At 44.5% G+C, this 19,147-nt stretch overlaps 1 protein-coding gene across 1 annotated transcript in view; it reads right to left on the reverse strand.

Moving 5' to 3' along the window:
* The window catches only part of LOC126188394 (odorant receptor 83a-like), an 84,821-nt gene that overhangs the window by 43,921 nt on the left and 21,753 nt on the right, over positions 1-19,147 (reverse strand). The window contains exon 3 of the mRNA XM_049929995.1: positions 13,192-13,428. Within this exon, the coding sequence (XP_049785952.1) occupies positions 13,192-13,428 (237 nt within the window). The remainder of the gene's footprint in view (positions 1-13,191; positions 13,429-19,147) is intronic.

The following is a 19,147-nucleotide window of genomic DNA, read 5'->3' on the forward strand; positions in this document are numbered from 1 at the left end:
ATCATATGCACGTGATGTATTTTCGACAGCTTATCTCGGATGCTTTTCCAAGCCTCTGATCCAAAATAAAACATTTGATAGACAAAAGTGACTGGCCGGGAATCCTTGATCAGTCCCATCCTTTATTATGCCAGTATTGCTTAGATTTCCATCCCTCCCAGGTTCTATACCACCCTCAAGATCCTAGAACGCCATACACTCCACCTCTCCTTCCATATCCGCCTTCCATGCCCCATGCACATCCTCTATGACCTCATCCCCTTCCCCCACCTTCTTCTTTTCCCTGAACACATCTGCACCCTGTACATTGGCTGCCGACTCGATCCCCCCCCCATGGTGTCCTCCTTCCTCTCCACTGCCAGCCCATTGCCGCACCTTTACCGCTGTGTCATGCCGTCTCTCCATCTCCACACCCTCCACCTCCCTTCCCAAGGCAACTTCCATATGATGAGCTTTGCCCTGACATCTACCCCTCCTACCAACTATAACCCCACTTTCCTCCTATCTCCTCCTCAGGGCTCCCTCTACTCCCCCTCCCTTCTCCTGAGTGGCTTTCCTCTCCTACACCCCCTCCCTCTCCCATGCTCCCCATCAGTGTCTCTGCACTTCCTCCTGCCTTGTCATCCCTCTTCATCTCCCACCCCACCTGTCTCCTGCCTCTTGGTGCGCCCATGATGCCCATATTCTTTTCATCCCACCCCCTCCCCTGCTGCACCTTGCTCTCCCCTCCTTTTCCATCCTCTCACGCCTCTCCCTCGGCAGGTCCCTCCTGGCAGTTTTAGTCTTCGTCGTGTGTGCTTCATCTCTTCAAGTAGTTTTAAGGTGTCTTGTTCTGGCTTGTATTTAATACTGGGGCCAACTTTTAACCTGTGTGTGTGACTTCAGTGCCCTTTTGTGCTCTACGAATCGCCAACTGTGTTTTTTTAACTCTATGTCGACCTCTTTAATTATCCCCCACGAACTTTTCCATGTCAGTGTATTTTTATCTCCATTATCTCCCCGTACTCTGCTTTATGTCCCCCTTTTTATCGCCTTTATATGTATAATTTTCTTCTTTATTAGCTGTCATGTCATTCGGCTGAAGAGCAACGTATTGTGCCACTAACAGCCCTCCCCTACCCATACGGGCCAGGGAAATGAAATCACAATTAAGAAAAAAAACAAAAGTGACACTGCTTCTTACTGCCAACATAACTATCTTTTCCAGTAGTACAGTAAACTCTACTGTTAAACGTTAAGTTGGCAGGAACTAGCATCTACTAAATACCAACTTCACCTGCAACTACACACATATGATGGTGTCCAAACTAGTGGAAAGACTTGGTTTTAACAAAAACCGCCATCTTGATATAATTAGCTACTCGGTATCGACTGGATACGTCATAGAAAAATACCTCTGTAACAGTATAACGTCATTACCTATATATCATCTCTTGGTCACCCTCACAACACCCACAGAACTGATGGGCAACTTTCCTCACTCATTAACTGCTGAAGATTCTGAGTTAAGTTTTAACAACTAGTCGTTCACTTTAATTATGTAAGTAATTATACATTTTTATTGTTTTTTGCCATCCTTTGTGGGTGGAGAATCGCAAACTTCTTTTTGTCACAAAACAGCCATATCTTTGGCACCTGCTAAGAGGATCATCATCCCTCCCTCACCAGCTGCCTAGTCTCAACACTTTCATTCACTGCATCAGCAGCAATTCTTTCTTACAACAGGTTTTTTCTCAGTGAGTTGGTGTGACGCCAGCAGATGCACAATGCTGGGTGGAGGCCACATTTCCTGTACTATACTGATAGAAATCTCTTAGGCTGGTGTTTTTGATGCGAACTGTGAGAGAAGAAGCGAATCAACGAGAAACCAGGAGCAACTAGGAAATTTTGCAAGTAATAGAAGCAATAAGAACAAAGTTGCCTACTGCTCCACCCCAGAAGTTACAGAAGAAAGAAGACTGAACCATTAGAAATGGTTGTACACAAACGTATAAATATGTGTCTGGTGATATTCATTGCCCATCTGAGTTTTCCAGCCACTGCTTAAAGTGTTCACAATCTAATAAGCCTCCATTCAAGAGTAAATGATTGTAAATGTTCATAAAAGCTTTCGAATATGGGTGATGTACATATGAGATTCAGTCTGTTGTGACTGGTCTGTGGGCCAGAATTGAGTGCACATATTTCTAGTGTTATAAGACCAGAAATACGTTTTTTCGACTATGGCATATCATGCAGACAGGTCGGCTACATTGTAACATTTAACATGCACCTGAGAATGGCTACAAAGCCAAATTCATGATTATGTGAAATAAATGACCAATTTAGTCAAATGGCGGAAATTTCTTTCAAGTAACTCTGTATGACTGTGGTCCCACATGAAGGAAAACTCATTGACAATTGTAATGTATTTGAGATTCTATTTCAACCAGCAGCAATACTAGGTGGGGGGGAGGGGGTGCTGGATTTACCTAAAGAGGGAGGAAGTGTAACACCACAGACCACGCAAGCACTTTGTGTCGTAGACAGAGTGCCAAATCTTGAGCGCTTACCGTTCCCAGAAAACGACCTGCTTCATCAGCAGGGCATCAGCCAGACATTTGTACACCGAACACCCATGAGTCCATGGCTGAGGCACTGATCAACCTTCGGGGAGGTTCTGCAGTTTGACCCACAACCGTGTAACAACAGCCACACTTCGGTCACTGGCCTATATCGAGAAGCTACCAGGTGTCAACGGAACGCAGCTGCCGCCACATAGTCAGCTCTGGAAAGCTGCATTTAAACCTGCTGTGCAGCCCAGTAGTTCATCGGCAGTCAGGACCATGCACGGTGCTGCTGTGTGTCAGGCGTCACAACCACCACTAGGTCTGTGCCAGATACAACGTTAGACTCCTTCAGTGCCTTGCTGCTGGTCACTTGCTCTTAACCGAGGCCTGTGTCTGAGCCCACCACGTCAAAAATGGCGACCTCAGCCCAAGACCTCACGGGCAGTGTATATATGTCTCAGGTTCTTTGCTGCACTTACCTCACCTGCTGTGCAGAGAGGAAATATTAAGAGACAATACCAAGCTGTACCTGGTATGACAGCACACCTACATAATTGTTCTAATCTGGATGGTAAATACACTCCTGGAAATGGAAAAAAAGAACACATTGACACCGGTGTGTCAGACCCACCATACTTGCTCCGGACACTGCGAGAGGGCTGTACAAGCAATGATCACACGCACGGCACAGCGGACACACCAGGAACCGCGGTGTTGGCCGTCGAATGGCGCTAGCTGCGCAGCATTTGTGCACCGCCGCCGTCAGTGTCAGCCAGTTTGCCGTGGCATACGGAGCTCCATCGCAGTCTTTAACACTGGTAGCATGCCGCGACAGCGTGGACGTGAACCGTATGTGCAGTTGACGGACTTTGAGCGAGGGCGTATAGTGGGCATGCGGGAGGCCGGGTGGACGTACCGCCGAATTGCTCAACACGTGGGGCGTGAGGTCCCCACAGTACATCGATGTTGTCGCCAGTGGTCGGCGGAAGGTGTACGTGCCCGTCGACCTGGGACCGGACCGCAGCGACGCACGGATGCACGCCAAGACCGTAGGATCCTACGCAGTGCCGTAGGGGACCGCACCGCCACTTCTCAGCAAATTAGGGACACTGTTGCTCCTGGGGTATCGGCGAGGACCATTCGCAACCGTCTCCATGAAGCTGGGCTACGGTCCCGCACACCGTTAGGCCGTCTTCCGCTCACGCCCCAACATCGTGCAGCCCGCCTCCAGTGGTGTCGCGACAGGCGTGAATGGAGGGACGAATGGAGACGTGTCGTCTTCAGCGATGAGAGTCGCTTCTGCCTTGGTGCCAATGATGGTCGTATGCGTGTTTGGCGCCGTGCAGGTGAGCGCCACAATCAGGACTGCATACGACCGAGGCACACAGGGCCAACACCCGGCATCATGGTGTAGGGAGCGATCTCCTACACTGGCCGTACACCACTGGTGATCGTAGAGGGGACACTGAATAGTGCACGGTACATCCAAACCGTCATCGAACCCATCGTTCTACCATTCCTAGACCGGCAAGGGAACTTGCTGTTCCAACAGGACAATGCACGTCCGCATGTATCCCGTGCCACCCAACGTGCTCTAGAAGGTATAAGTCAACTACCCTGGCCAGCAAGATCTCCGGATCTGTCCCCCATTGAGCATGTTTGGGACTGGATGAAGCGTCGTCTCACGCGGTCTGCACGTCCAGCACGAACGCTGGTCCAACTGAGGCGCCAGGTGGAAATGGCATGGCAAGCCGTTCCACAGGACTACATCCAGCACCTCTACGATCGTCTCCATGGGAGAATAGCAGCCTGCATTGCTGCGAAAGGTGGATATACACTGTACTAGTGCCGACATTGTGCATGCTCTGTTGCCTGTGTCTATGTGCCTGTGGTTCTGTCAGTGTGATCATGTGATGTATCTGACCCCAGGAATGTGTCAATAAAGTTTCCCCTTCCTGGGACTATGAATTCACGGTGTTCTTATTTCAATTTCCATGAGTGTATTTTGACCATCCTCGTGTCATTCTGAACCCTGCCTCCGTCGGTAAGCCATAAGACCCTGGAAGGCCTCTATATTCGGGAATCAGCCCGTCTTTCTCGCTACCACACTAACCCTGGGCACTTCAGGTGGATGTCAAAGGCATGCTGACTAACGCCATAACGGCCTCCACCACCCAGTAGCAGTCACTCTACTCCCAATCTACTACACGACGTAGAAGTGCCATATGTGAACGAGAAATCCAGCGCATAGTCTTTCCTTACATACGGAGTGTCCATGGCGTTTCTTCTAATTACTATGTACGTAGCACTGATACGCATATAATAGACCTCTTGTCAATCTTACGTTTATTAGTTTCTCCATATCTGGATGACGCTGCTGATTCTGCAACTGATATTCAATTAATGAAAAGCCGATCCAGTTGCATTTTTAAGACTATATTAAGTTCGCGCAACCGATTTCGGCCTTGATATTAAGCCATTATCAAGTGCATCTGGAACTGCCACATGTTAATACATAATGTGATGGGTATATAGACATTTTTGTTTTTGTTTTATATAATAGAAGATGAGAGACAATGCTTATATATGTAAAGTATAACGAAATAAATAATATGTAACCTACGTTGTGCTGTAGAGAAGCAAAGTCAGATGATAAAAACAGTAGAAGTCAGGTGGATTTAAAAATGTAGCCGGCCGTTGTGACAGAGCGGTTCTAGGCGCTTCAGTCCGGAACCGCGCTGCTGCTACCGTTGCAGGTTCGAATCTTGCCTCGGGCATGGATGTGTGTGATGTCCTTGGATTAGTTAAGTTTAATTAGTTCTAGGACTGAGGACCTCAGATGTTAAGTGCCATAGTGCTTACAAGGGAACCTCCCCATCGCAACCCTCTCAGATTTAGTTATAAGTTGGCACAGTGGATAGGCCTTGAAAAACTGAACACAGATCAATCGAGAAAACAGGAAGAAATTGTGTGGAACTATGAAAAAAATGAGCAAAATATACAAACTGAGTAGTCCATGCGCAAGATATGCAACATCAAGGGTAATATGAGCGCAGGAGCGCCGTGCTCCCGTGGTTAGCGTGAGCAGCTGCTGCGGAACGAGAGGTCCTTGGTTCAAGTCTTCCCTCGAGTGAAAAGTTTACTTTCTTTATTTTCGCAAAGTTATGATCTGTCCGTTCGTTCACCGACGTCTCTGTTCATTGTAATAAGTTTAGTGTCTGTGTTTTACGACCGCTATATTTGCTGGATTCATATTGGCCACGGAATACATCTCACGTATTTAATGCACTCTCGTCCAAAGTAGCGAACAGTCAACTGCCAGCCAGGGAGCCTCGTTAGCAGGAATACTCTCTCCTCCGTGCGCTGTAGTCGACTGACGTCGTGTGTTTCGATGATTGTTTAGGTGTAGCGTCCCCATACTACGAAGCAGTTACCTCGCATTTGACGGACGGACGGACAGATAATAACTGTCTGAAAATAAAAAATTAAACTTTTCACTCGAGGGAAGACTTGAACCAAGGATCTCTCGTTCCGCAGTTGCGTTTTTTTTTTAATCTCATTTTGTTCGCTTTTGCTCGTTGCATCTGCTCGGGGTGGACGTCGTAAGACATCCGTTTAAGTTCGTTGTTGATCGATTAACTCGGTTTTTTTATTACAGAGGGCAGCTAAACCTCCGTCCGAACACGCTGAGTTACCGCTGCTCACGCTAACCACGCGGCCACGGAGCTCCTGCGCTCATTATCCTTGATGTTGCCTATCCCCCACATAGACTACTCAGTTTGTATATTTTGCTCACTTTTTTCATAGTTCCACACAACTTCTTCCTGTTTTCTCGATTGATCTGTGTTCAGTTTTTCAAGGCCTATCCACTGTGCCAACTTATAACTAAATCTGAGGGTGGTACGATGGAGAGGTTCCCTTGTTAGAACCATTTGAAACATTTTTAAAAACGTTCCGCGCCAAATGACCTCATAAGGAAAATGGCCGTGTCGTAATTATAAAAACTGCACAACCTGATACTTTAAAAACGTTGACGAAGTTTTGCTTAAACTCTTTTTAAGTAAAACTACGTTAACTATTTTAAACATCGGATTGTACAGTTTTCATTATTACGACACGCGCATTTTTCTCATGACGTCAATGGGCGCGAAACTTTTTTTAAAAACACTTGAGTTGTACTGTTTTTATCATTTGACGTCGCTTCTCTACAGCCTAACGGAAGTTACACAAAATTTAAGCACTTATACTGTACATATATAGGGCGAAGAAAAATTCGCACACTCGGACTTCGCAGCGCGATTCCTCAAATACTTGCAATACAAAAACGTCTGTCATGAAATTTCGTACTACGCATAATTCGGGCAGTAAACGGACGTTAAGGACTGGCAGTCTGGCAACACTGTAATCGCATGTATGGTAACTGCGTCTGTCAACAGGCGCACAGCATTTCTGTGCGACTGGTGCAGAGGATAGTGTTATGGGTTGGCATGCAGGAGGGCGAGGATTCGGTTCAGTGGTGAGGCATATTTGTTCTTACTTGCTAAAAGTAAACTGCGTGGTACGATATCTGGCGTCTTGATCGTCATACAGTGATTACAGTGTGCCTTTTACAAAATATTTACAATTACGTACTACGAACACAGAAATGGAAGTATAATCGTTTTCATTGTTCAGTTTTTAAAGATACCTTTTACAAGTCGTAGACGCGAATTGTTTTGCGCCACTGCATCTACTAGATACCGAACGTGTTTTCGATGTTCCCTCTCCCAATGGTCCCATCGAAATTATTTTTAAAGCTCGTTGCCTGCTCTGCTGGAGACGTAAAGCCGTAACGGATCGTAATGGACCTGGACGAGGAATGGGACCATTGGGGGAGGGTAGACAGAAAACATTTTTAGAACCCAATAGATGCAGTGGTGCGAAACGATTCGCGTTCACGACGCGCAAAAGGCTTCCTTAAAAGGTGACCAATGACTACGATCGTACTTTCATTTCTGTGTTCGTAGTACGTAATTGCAACTGTTTTGTAGAAGACCCTCTGTAATCGCTGTATGACGATTAAGACGCCAGATAACGCACCACGCAGACCACTTTTAGCAAATAAAAACAAACAATCCACCACTCAGAATCGAACCCTCGGCCTCCTGCATGCTAACCAGCAACGCTATTCACTGCACTAAATACACAGTTCTGCTGCTATCACATGACAGGGGAGCTACCGTACACGTGATTACAGTGTTCCCAGATTGCCAATATTTAACGTCCATTTTCTGCCAGAAATTTGTGCATGACGAAATCTTGTGGCAGACATTTTTGTATTGCTAGTATGCGAGGAATTGCGCTGCGAAGTCCGAGTGCGCAAATTTTTCTTCACCCCGTATAAGTATTGTCTCTCATCTTCCGTTATAAAAAACGAAAGTATCAATAAGCCCATGTTTATTCACTAAAATGTGCAGTTTCATGTACATTTGATTATGGCCTAATGTTAAGACCTAAACCAGTCGTGTGGACAGTTCTAAATAGTGGACTGGCTTTTCATTAATCTTACATTTATTGCATGGTGTCTTGACAGCATTACAACTTTAACAGACAGCAGGGTACTTTTGAAACATCGTCGCTGATTGTGTTTTAATTTCCAAGGACAGCTAGTTCGTTTTAAGCTATGACTTACAGTGCCGAAGAAAGTGATTTGTTTCATAACGAGAGAATAACCTGGGATAGAAGTCTTCTATTCGCTAAAACTAACGAACAGGAAAATGGTGGCGGTATATGTTGCTGTTGAAGTGGGAAACTAAATGGAATATGATAGTACACCATTGCAGTATATTTAAGTGACGATCATAGAAGTGGAACTATTATTTTAATTACGTAAATACTTGCACTGCAATTAAGAGGAAACGACTTCTCAAATAAGTCATTGCTGCCAAAAGTTTTGGAATACACAACTGTTGTTCAAAATCTTTGATTTACTATGAAATACGTTTAACACAACACTTGTAGGTTTCAGAAAATTTTCTAAATATGTACCTTAAATTATGTAGACATACTAAGAAGTTATAAGGAACTATCGTCTGAACGAAGATACTACAATCATAATTTGTAGAAGTAAGACAGGCATGGTGTATTAGCTACATTTTTACTGCATGTGATGATCTATAGTAGACAATATTTCGTGATACACCCACAATTTATGATACTATTAGCTAAATATAATAGCTAAACTACTTACATTGCATTTTTATATTGTCTGTAAAATATTACAATGTAGATTTTGGAAGACATATTTCGTAGACCCACTGCATTAGTTACAAAGGTTTTATTTGGGTAGCTAACTGCGGTAGGTCTTTTGATATTATTTCAATCCTTCCTCAAAGAATAGACAGTTTACCATATTCCATCTAACTCTTCTCCTGGAACGATATTTTAATTTTATAATCCACAAGTTCTGCATTACAGATTCTTACTTTGAAAACAATGTTAAAATAATGATAATAAGCCAACCTCCTCCCTTGCGAGAATTTTTATTTCTAAAGCTAAATACATTCATTTATTTTTCTTACAGTCTTTAACCTATGACAGGGCGGGGGATTTCAGTGGTATATAATTTGATTATGTACTGTGTGACTGTCATTACAGTGAGTTTCTGAGGGAGGAATATCGCAAAACTCTTTCACCTTTGGGTCTGAAACCAAAACACATTTAATATGCGGGAGTTGACATGAATGTTATTATTAGTTTATTAGTATTTTATAATAGCACTATGGCAAGGTCATGAATGCACGATTCAGCAATGTAGAACGTTGTTTTCTTAAAGCGTGAAGGGAAAATTTCGTAACAGTTTTCTCAGACAGTAGTGGACAATAGTTGCGTTTGGTGTACTGATGTGATACGTATTCGACCATCTAGGTCATTCCAAAGATCTTTCGGTTCAGAATATCAACAAACAAGTACAGTAAATACACATCATTCCCTTCAAACTAGTCATTAATACTTGGTAGTCATTAGAATTATAATGGTGGTACAGCAAAGATTCGATTCGAAAACGGTCTTCTTTTGAGAAGTATGACATTGCCTAAAATATTTCCATTAGTACTTACATGTATTTACATACAAAATTACGAGAGTGAGCCCTAACTAGGAAAACTCAGTCGCAGACAGTATCATCCACTTGAGTGAATTTCATCACAACACTCACCTCTAAACACATGTCACCAAAGTTATATGACATAAATGTCACAATTCATTCGTCATTCTGTACACCATAATACATTCGTTCACAGATCCGGAGACATGTGGTGAGGAATAGTCACTCTATGTAAGGACTCAGTGCACTCAGCATATGTCTTAGCACTGCTGAGGAAGTTGTTAGACGGCTGATTTAGTTGAGATCATGGTGAAGAAACTTTTCCTTCCGATTACACTTCATAAAGACACCAAAGTACATGTGACTCCTGTGAAATTTGCCTGATGAAAGGTCCAGTCCTGTGAGTTGATAGAACCATACATCGTTGGAATTAAGTTCTTTTTGTTTATGCTCTAAGATAAGAAATGACGCGTCTAAGATGATGATGCAGCAATATACCAACGTAGCTGAGGTGATAAAAATCATGGGATAGCAATATGCACGCATACAGATGGCGGCGGTACAGATGGCACGTACACTCGGTGTAAAAGTGCAGTGCATTGGAGGAACTGTCACTTTACTCAGGTGATTCAAGTGAAAAGGTGTCCGACGAGATTATGACCGCACGGCGGGAATTACCATTCTTTGAACGTAGAATGGTGGGTGGAGCTAGATGCATGGGACATTCCATTTCTGAAATCGTTAGGGAATTCAGTATCCGAGATCCACCGTGTCAGGAATCGGACGAGAATATAAAGTTTCAGGCAACCGCGGGCACCGCACTGGCCGACGGCCTTCACTTAACTACCGAAAGCAGCGGCGTTTGCCTAGTTATCAGTGCTAACAGATGAGCAACTCTGAGTGATATAACCGCAGAAATCAATGTGGGACGTATGACGAACGTATCAGATGGGACAGTGTGGCGAAATTTGGCCTTAATGGACTATGGCATCAATCGACCGACGCGAGTGCCTCTGTTAACACCGCATCGTCGCCTGCTGCGCCTCTCCTGGGCTCGTGACCATATCGGTTGGACCGATACTACTGGAAAACCGTATCTTGGTCAGATGAGTTCCGATTTCATCTACATCTACATCTACATTTATACTCCGCAAGCCACCCAACGGTGTGTGGCGGAGGGCACTTTACGTGCCACTGTCATTACCTCCCTTTCCTGTTCCAGTCGCGCATGGTTCGCGGGAAGAACGACTGTCTGAAAGCCTCCGTGCGCGCTCTAACCTTTCTAATTTTACATTCGTGATCTTCTCGGGAGGTATAAGTAGGAGGAAGCAATATATTCGATACCTCATCCAGAAACGCACCCTCTCGAAACCTGGCGAGCAAGCTACACCGCGATTCAGAGCGCCTCTCTTACAGAGTCTGCCACTAGAGCTTGTTAAACATCTCCGTAACGCTATCACGGTTACCAAATAACCCTGTGACGAAACGCGCCGCTCTTCTTTGGATCTTCTCTATCTCCTCTGTCAACCCGATCTGGTATGGATCCCACACTGATGAGCAATACTCAAGTATAGGTCGAACGAGTGTTTTGTAAGCCACCTCCTTTGTTGATGGACTACATTTTCTAAGGACTCTCCCAATGAATCTCAACCTGGTACCCGCCTTACCAACAATTAATTTTATATGATCATTCCACTTCAAATCGTTCCGCACGCATACTCCCAGATATTTTACAGAAGTAACTGCTACCAATGTTTGTTCCGCTATCATATAATCATACAATAAAGGTACTTTCTTTCTATCTATTCGCAATACATTACATTTGTCTATGTTAAGGGTCAGTTGCCACTCCCTGCACCAAGTGCCTATCCGCTGCAGATCTTCCTGCATTTCGCTACAATTTTCTAATGCTGCAACTTCTCTGTATACTACAGCATCATCCGCGAAAAGCCGCATGGAAATTCCGACACTATCTACTAGGTCATTTATATATATTGTGAAAAGCAATGGTCCCATAACACTCCCCTGTGGCACGCCAGAAGTTACTTTAACGTCTGTAGACGTCTCTCCATTGATAACAACATGCTGTGTTCTGTTTGCTAAAAATTCTTCAATCCAGCCACACAGCTGGTCTGATATTCCGTAGGCTCTTACTTTGTTTACCAGGCGACAGTGCGAAACTGTATCGAACGCCTTCCGGAAGTCAAGAAAAATAGCATCTACCTGGGAGCCTGTATCTAATATTTTCTGGGTCTCATAAACAAATAAAGCGAGTTTGGTCTCACACGATCACTGTTTCCGGAATCCATGTTGATTCCTACATAGTAGATTCTGGGCTTCCAAAAACGACATGATACTCGAGCAAAAAACGTGTTCTAAAATTCTACAACAGATCGACGTCAGAGATATAGGTCTATAGTTTTGCGCATCTGCTCGACGACCCTTCTTGAAGACTGGGACGGCCAGGACCCCGCGAAGACATGGTCCCAGGTTATCAACAAAGCTCTGTGCAAGCTGGTGGTGGCTCTGTAATTGTGCAGGCTATTTTTACTTGGAATGGACCGAGTCCTCTACTCCAACTGAACCGGTCATTGACTGGAAACTGTTGTCTTTAGCTACTTTGAGACCATTTGCATTCATAGACTTCATGTTCCCAAACAACGATGCCACCGGGCCACAACGGTTCGTGACTGGTGAACATTCTGAGCAGTTCGAACGAATGATTTGGCCACCCAGATGGCCCTACATGAAACCCATCGAATACTTATAGGGCGTAATCGAGACGTCAGAAAAATTTGGAAATTTGTGGTAAGGTCTTATGGGACCAAACTGCTGAGGTCATCGCTCCCTAAGCTTACGCACTAATTAATCTTACGACACACATACCCATGCCCGAGGGAGGACTCGAACCTCCGACGGGGGATCGAGACGTCGGTTCAGGGACAAAATCCTGCACCGGCAACACTTCCGACGTTGAAACTTCCTGGCAGATTAAAACTGTGTGTCGGACCGAGACTCGAACTCGGGACCTTTGTCTTTCGCGGGCAAGTGCTCTACCAACTGAGCTAAGGCCAGGAGAGCTTCAGTGAAGTTTGGAAGGTAGGAGACGTGGTACTGGCGGAATTAAAGCTGTGAGGACGGGGCGTGAGTCGTGCTTGGGTAGCTCAGTTGGTAGAGCATTTGCCCGCGAAAGGCAAAGGTCCCGTGTTCGAGTCTCGGTCCGGCACATAGTTTTAATCTGCCAGGAAGTTTCATATCAGCGCACACCTAGAGTGAAAATTTCATTCTAGTAACTTCCGACGTTATAGAGGCAGCGGGGCTCAATAGTTCTACAAGGGCTTCCAACGACTTGTTGAGTCAGTGACACGTCAAGTTGTTGTACTACGCCGAGAAAAGGGAGGTCTGACATGATATTAGCAGGTATCCGATGACTTGCCTCAGTGTATACCATCAAAGGAACAGCCTGACAGCGTGCAGACTTGGGAGGAGACTTTTAGTAGCATAGTAAAATATCCGAGGCAGATACAACAACCGCAGATAAGTTGTTAGTTCTTGTACCTCGTAGACCGGCGACACGGTGTAGGAGAAGGGGTACCAGACGTGGGCAGGCAGTCCCACGCTGGCGCGGCACTCCACGGTGCGGCCGCAGGCGCTGGCGCGCACTGCGGGCATCACCGCCCAGTAGACGCAGCCCATGGCGGTCACCGACAGCCGCGCCACAGACACTATCCGGCTCTTCAGGGCTGTCCACCGGAACACGGCCGCCTTCTGGCTCCGCAGCTCCTGCCCGTACTCCTGTGGAAGTGGTCCACGCTGTACCTCACAGAAGTTGCGATCTGTCTGTTAAGAAACATCTTCCACATTAAATATCACCATGCGAGTTGACACTGCTGTCCTCAGTGATCTGTTGAATGCAATGAACAGTCTAGTGAATTGAGAATATGGGCTGGGAGTAAATCGAAGAGAGACAAAAATAATTAGAGTAGCAGAAGTGAAAATAGAGAGAAACTTAACATCAGCATTGGTGATGACGAAGTAGATGAAGTTAAGGAATTGTGTTACTTAGGCAACAAATTAACACATGTCGGAAGGAGCAAGGAAGACATGAGATGCGGACTAGCGCTGCAGGAAGGCATTCCTGGCCAAGAGAAGTCTGCTAGCGAGGACGTCGCATTATTATACACGTATGTATAGAGAGGCAATTGAAATCCACAAACATCAATACAATTTTAATCGTAAAGAAGAAGGATTAAAATTGGAAAAGGTATGGCGGTCGACGTTGCATCAATCACGTGACAATCGATTGCCTGCAATCGAGAGAACAGACGATAGCCAGAGATAGCTACACGTGCGGTGGCGCCCTCTACGATATCCATATAAGCGGCGGCCCCAGCTCCTAGCAGCCAGTCGTTGACTCACCTCGGAAGATGTTCTCCGTAGTTGAGAACGAAACGTCAGGGAGAAGAAGTTCTACAGATCGACCACGGCAACTTAGCCCGGAAGTGTTTACTGATGAAGACGCCGGCCGTGAAAGCCTACATGGAATGAAGTCCACTAGTATCGAACGTAGTCCTTAATTTGAGGAAGAAATTTCGCAGAATGTACATTTGGAGCACAACATTTTATGGCAGTGAAACGTGGACTGTGGAAAACCAGAAAAGAAGAGAATCGATCCATTTGAATGTTGAAAATTAGGTGGACTGATAAGGTAAGGAATGAGGAGGCTCTTCGAAGGATTGGTGAGGAGAGGTGAAGGTAAGGAATGAGGAGGCTCTTCGGAGGATTGGTTAGGAGAGGAATATATGGAAGACACTGACAAGTAGAAAGGACATTATGGTAGGACATCTGTTAAAAGATCATGCAATAATTTACATAGTACTAGAGGGAGTTGTAGAAGGTAAAAGCTTCAGAGGCAGACGTCGAGCAAGTAACTAAGGACGTAGCTTATAACTGCTACTCTGAGATGAAGAGATTGGCACAGAAGAGGAATTCGTGGCGGGTCGCATCAAACCAGTCAGAAGACTGATGACTCAAAAATAGATAAATAATTAAATGTGAGTTGTAAAACATTAACAAGGTGCCAAAAGTCTCTTTGAACTGTCCTCGTCTTCTAGGTGAGTCACATCTTTGGCTTTGTAGTGGAAGCATATCCGCACGGTGTACTTTGAAGGTAACACCTAGTCGGCCTATAAGGCAACTGGGTGGCTAAGGTCCACTTGGTCACGTGGATGAACACAGAGGAAATCCTTTCCACGGACCTTGGGCGTGGCAGCACTTTGCTTCTTTACGTAGACGATACCTGCTACTGATATGACTCTATTCGTTAAGTTCAGACGCTTCTGTCTTGTGTTTTGCCGAGACGACCACTTCTAATCTGCAACATTCGTGAATTTATGGTGAAACTCTTGCTTGTAAGCATGCATTGTCGTAATATTCTGTTATAGGATTTTTTGGCTCTGTAGGCCAAGCTCTGTGACCAAGGTTCGATCTATTGTTCCGATCGAGGCATTGTTCATTGTAAGAGGATCATTATTGGTCTATCGCTAAGTCAGCAGTGGCTATAGGTCATGGCTTATGCTATTTTCCCAATCATTTGACAATTTGACGGGCATTTAAGAATGTATGAGGTTAATTTGGTCTCTGGTTTTGTTAATACTTGTTACTTTACTCCACGTGGTCCCTAGTAGGACATGTGCTGCTACTTTAGTAAATTTTCTGGTCATTTACTTAATAATAACAGGCATAAATTTCAAAGTTCTCCTTAATTATCTCGTCTAAATTATTTATGAAATTTTACTAATTTTATGCTCATTTATCCGCTGTCTCAGTTCCTAGCTGTTGCAAGCACAATTCACTGAATACGTTCTGCTTTAGCAGAAGTGCTAATACGATCAGTTGCCATTGGGGGACAACATTTTTCTATCTTTGGATATATATTACAGCCGACATAAGAACAGTTAGAGCTGTTGATAACTTCCAGACACGTGCTGCGGTTCTGAAGACACCGAAATCAGTTACTTTGTAATTCATGTTCTTCATTATCAGGTGTCAGGCTATACAAGATGTGGTTTACATTCGCTTAGCACGCATTTTCTCTGTAAGAGAAGATTTAACCACACTTACACGTGGCACTGATATAACTGTACGTCTTCGTTATAGGTTACTGTTACGTTAATACATGTTAGAGACCCTTCACATAATTCGTTGCAGTACGAAAGACTGCTGGCTACATAATATTTCATCAGTCGACGTGCGGTCGAGTTGGTATTTATTCATGGATCAAAATTTCGTATAATAAATGGAATATCTGAGGGCAGCAACGCCAAGAGCATGTCATATCAGTCAGGTCACACAGGTAGCACACGGCTTCCAAAGTTTACATCTAGAATAAACACTCATGCACTGTCCAAATCCTACATTATCTGATTAACAAACTGTGTTCCTTATTCTTCAGTTCGTACACAGCGTGTTATGAGATCAGCGTGAGATCTTTACTGTGGTATCCTTTCCTCGCTTCGTCACACACGTTTGAGTGAAAATATTGCGAGTCATTGGAATGGAGATTGCTAATTCACATTCTTGGTCGTTACTTGCTATGTAAAATATAGCACCCTTGTGTGTGGTTGCCTAAGGTTCTCTCCGCAATGGAATTCTCACGCCTACAAATGATTGAAACATCTCTACCATTGGCGACCTACACCTATAGATTGCCATAAAACGAAGAATCGTGTTGTAATTTTACTTCACTTCGATGCAGATAATTAAACGAATTATTGTTATCGGGATGCTACTAGAATGCATCATAACTTGGATACCGTAGATGATTTATTCTTAAAAATTAAGTATAGTACAAAAAAATTGTATGTGTGTATGAAGTATACAATGTCAGATTCTGCCCAAAATGTAATTTCGAGATCGGCAAGAACATATTCTTGACTTTCTTTAGTCCGCTCCCCCTTTTATTAGATTTACATGAAACTGGTTGATACTGATTAGAGGTGAGAATAGAACACCTACACCCTAACTGGAACTTTGAGAAAAAGTTCGGTGGACAGGGTAAAGGGACTCGACACATTTCAGTGTATCCCTGCACGCCGAACAGAAGGGTGCATGTCACCTAGTGACGTATGGACAGCAATTATTCTGCACCGATGATCTGCTCATTGGGTCATTGGCCACTGTGGAGATAATTTACGTGCTTACTTACAATTCTCCGCGTACACAGTGGACACAATATTGCATCCACAAATTTATAGGGCTAAATTTACGTCAGTACAAGACAGATCACGAGATAAGTTTCCTGTTGGCTCACTAGTCAAGAACAGAAATTGCACTTAAGTATTCTTCAGTAAAGAATCTCTTCAGTGTGTGTCAGACTCCACGTAGAGATAAAGAATCGTCACTCGAGTAAACTAAACAGCAACTCTGTTCACAGAGAAACTACTTCACGTACTCCTTGCGACGAAATCAGTACTTCTCAGATTTAACTGCCAGATTCTCCGGTATGGGCCTCGCCAGCGAAACCTCTAGACGGGCCCGGGAGGGAATAGTCTTTGTTCAATCCCCGCAGGGAAGTGTGTCTCGACACTATACACCAGCTCCCTTCCGGACACACGGCATCTACGTTTGAACTCAGGCGAAATATCCCGGAGACTGTTACAAAAACAATACCTCGCACTACATGTCAGCCGACCGCCTGAAGCTCATGCTCCTTTCAGAAGATTTTCTAGAAGTTTCCATTTCCTCTCGTACATCCTTAGCACTCTGCCAATCAAATACGTATCTCTGCATTTTGATGGGAAGTGTGCTCCTCGCCTTCCCTTGAGAATATTCCTCGGAGGTCAGCTCGCAACCATCGTTTGTGACCCCACGCATTCCTTCACACTAATAAGTATGTATTTCCGCCTTCTTACACCCCCGAACGCTCTTCCGCCAGGTACGCTACTCTGAAACTTTTTTTTTACTCACCAGAGTATAACCTCCCACCTGCAGTGTTTTCGCTATCGGGGTTCTGCGGCCTCCAGCATTGTAAACCACCGGCGCCTCCCTCTGTTCTCTCTCAGGGGAGTAAACGTCCGCACCTGCAGAACGTGACAAGTCTCTTTCCAGCCCCTCTTTAGCCAACAGCCACTTCTGAGGAACACGTTGCCAACATCACCCTTTCTGTCATTGCTCAGCTTTAATTAACTCCAAGACAAGCTGTACTACAGATATTGCTACTACATGGTGCTAGGTAGCATCAGCCAATGAAATGATTAATAATGCGAGTGTTCCTCGTAAAAAGTGGTCTAATACAAATACGAGGGTTGGAACTTAAATAGTGGCAACTATTTATTGGCAACTATTTATTCACAACCGATACAAAAGAGTTACATGTTTCCACCTGTTACTGTGCTTCAAAGTAGTCACCAGCGTTGTGTACGAGAACCCGAAGGCGGAGTATACCGTTAGCAGAGCCTGTTCTGTTGATGGTGCGAATGGAGCGATCTACTGCCTGTCGAATCTCTAGAACAATTCTGAAGCGAATGCCACGAAGTGGTTCGTTCTTCTTCGAAATCATATCAAAGTCACAAGGACTGTCCGGGGAGTATGGTGGATGGTACAGTAGTACTTCCCAGTCCCATCAACCGAATAGAGCAGCCACAGCTTACGCTGTACGCACCCGCGCATTGTCGTACAAAATAATGGGTGGGTTGAGCAGAAAGTGTCGCCGCTTCTTTCGCAAAGCTGGTCGCAGGTGATGCTTCAGTACCAAAGAGTAATACTGTGCATCGACGGTCTGCCGTGGAGGAACGTAATGTGTTAGGATAACACCATCACAGTCGTACACGAGAATTACCATAACTTTAGACAGCTCCATTCGCACAATCAACAGAACAGGCTCTGCTGACGGTATGCTACGCCTTCCACATCGCTGGAAACGGGTTCTACTCGACGCTGGTGACTACTTTGAAGGACAGTAACAGGTATAAACATGTAACACTTTTGTATCGGTTCTGAATAAATAGCTGGCACTATTTAAGTTACAACCCTCGTATAAATCGAACAGAATTTACAGACTGTTAAACGTATGGTGGCAAGATCTTGCTGCTTATAATGGACATGGATTGGATGCGATTGCCTAGTACGCACCTCAACTGTTTCGTGCACACTGAAGGTCCGTTGTTCCCTTAAATAAATATATCTCATTCTATTTGTCAATATGCTGTTGCACACAGTATTAGTAAATGTGGCTCTCTAGTATCTTATTCTGACTGTCAGAAACTTTGATGTCTGATTCTGAAATAGGTTGTGTACTTTTGGATCAGTGGTCGGGCAAGCTTTTAATATTCACTCTTCTTCTGAAATGATGATAATTCATAAAATTAATTGTGACACGGTTTCTTATACGCACATGTTGCACGTAATGTTAGTCGCACCAGGTAAGAGTAGCAGCGTCAGATTAGTAAAATGTAAATGTCGTGTGACTGGGACCTCCCGTCAGATAATGATGATTAGGGTAACACAAAACCCA

This window comes from Schistocerca cancellata, chromosome 5, assembly GCF_023864275.1.
Source record: "Schistocerca cancellata isolate TAMUIC-IGC-003103 chromosome 5, iqSchCanc2.1, whole genome shotgun sequence".
Taxonomy (NCBI): Eukaryota; Metazoa; Arthropoda; class Insecta; order Orthoptera; family Acrididae; genus Schistocerca; species Schistocerca cancellata.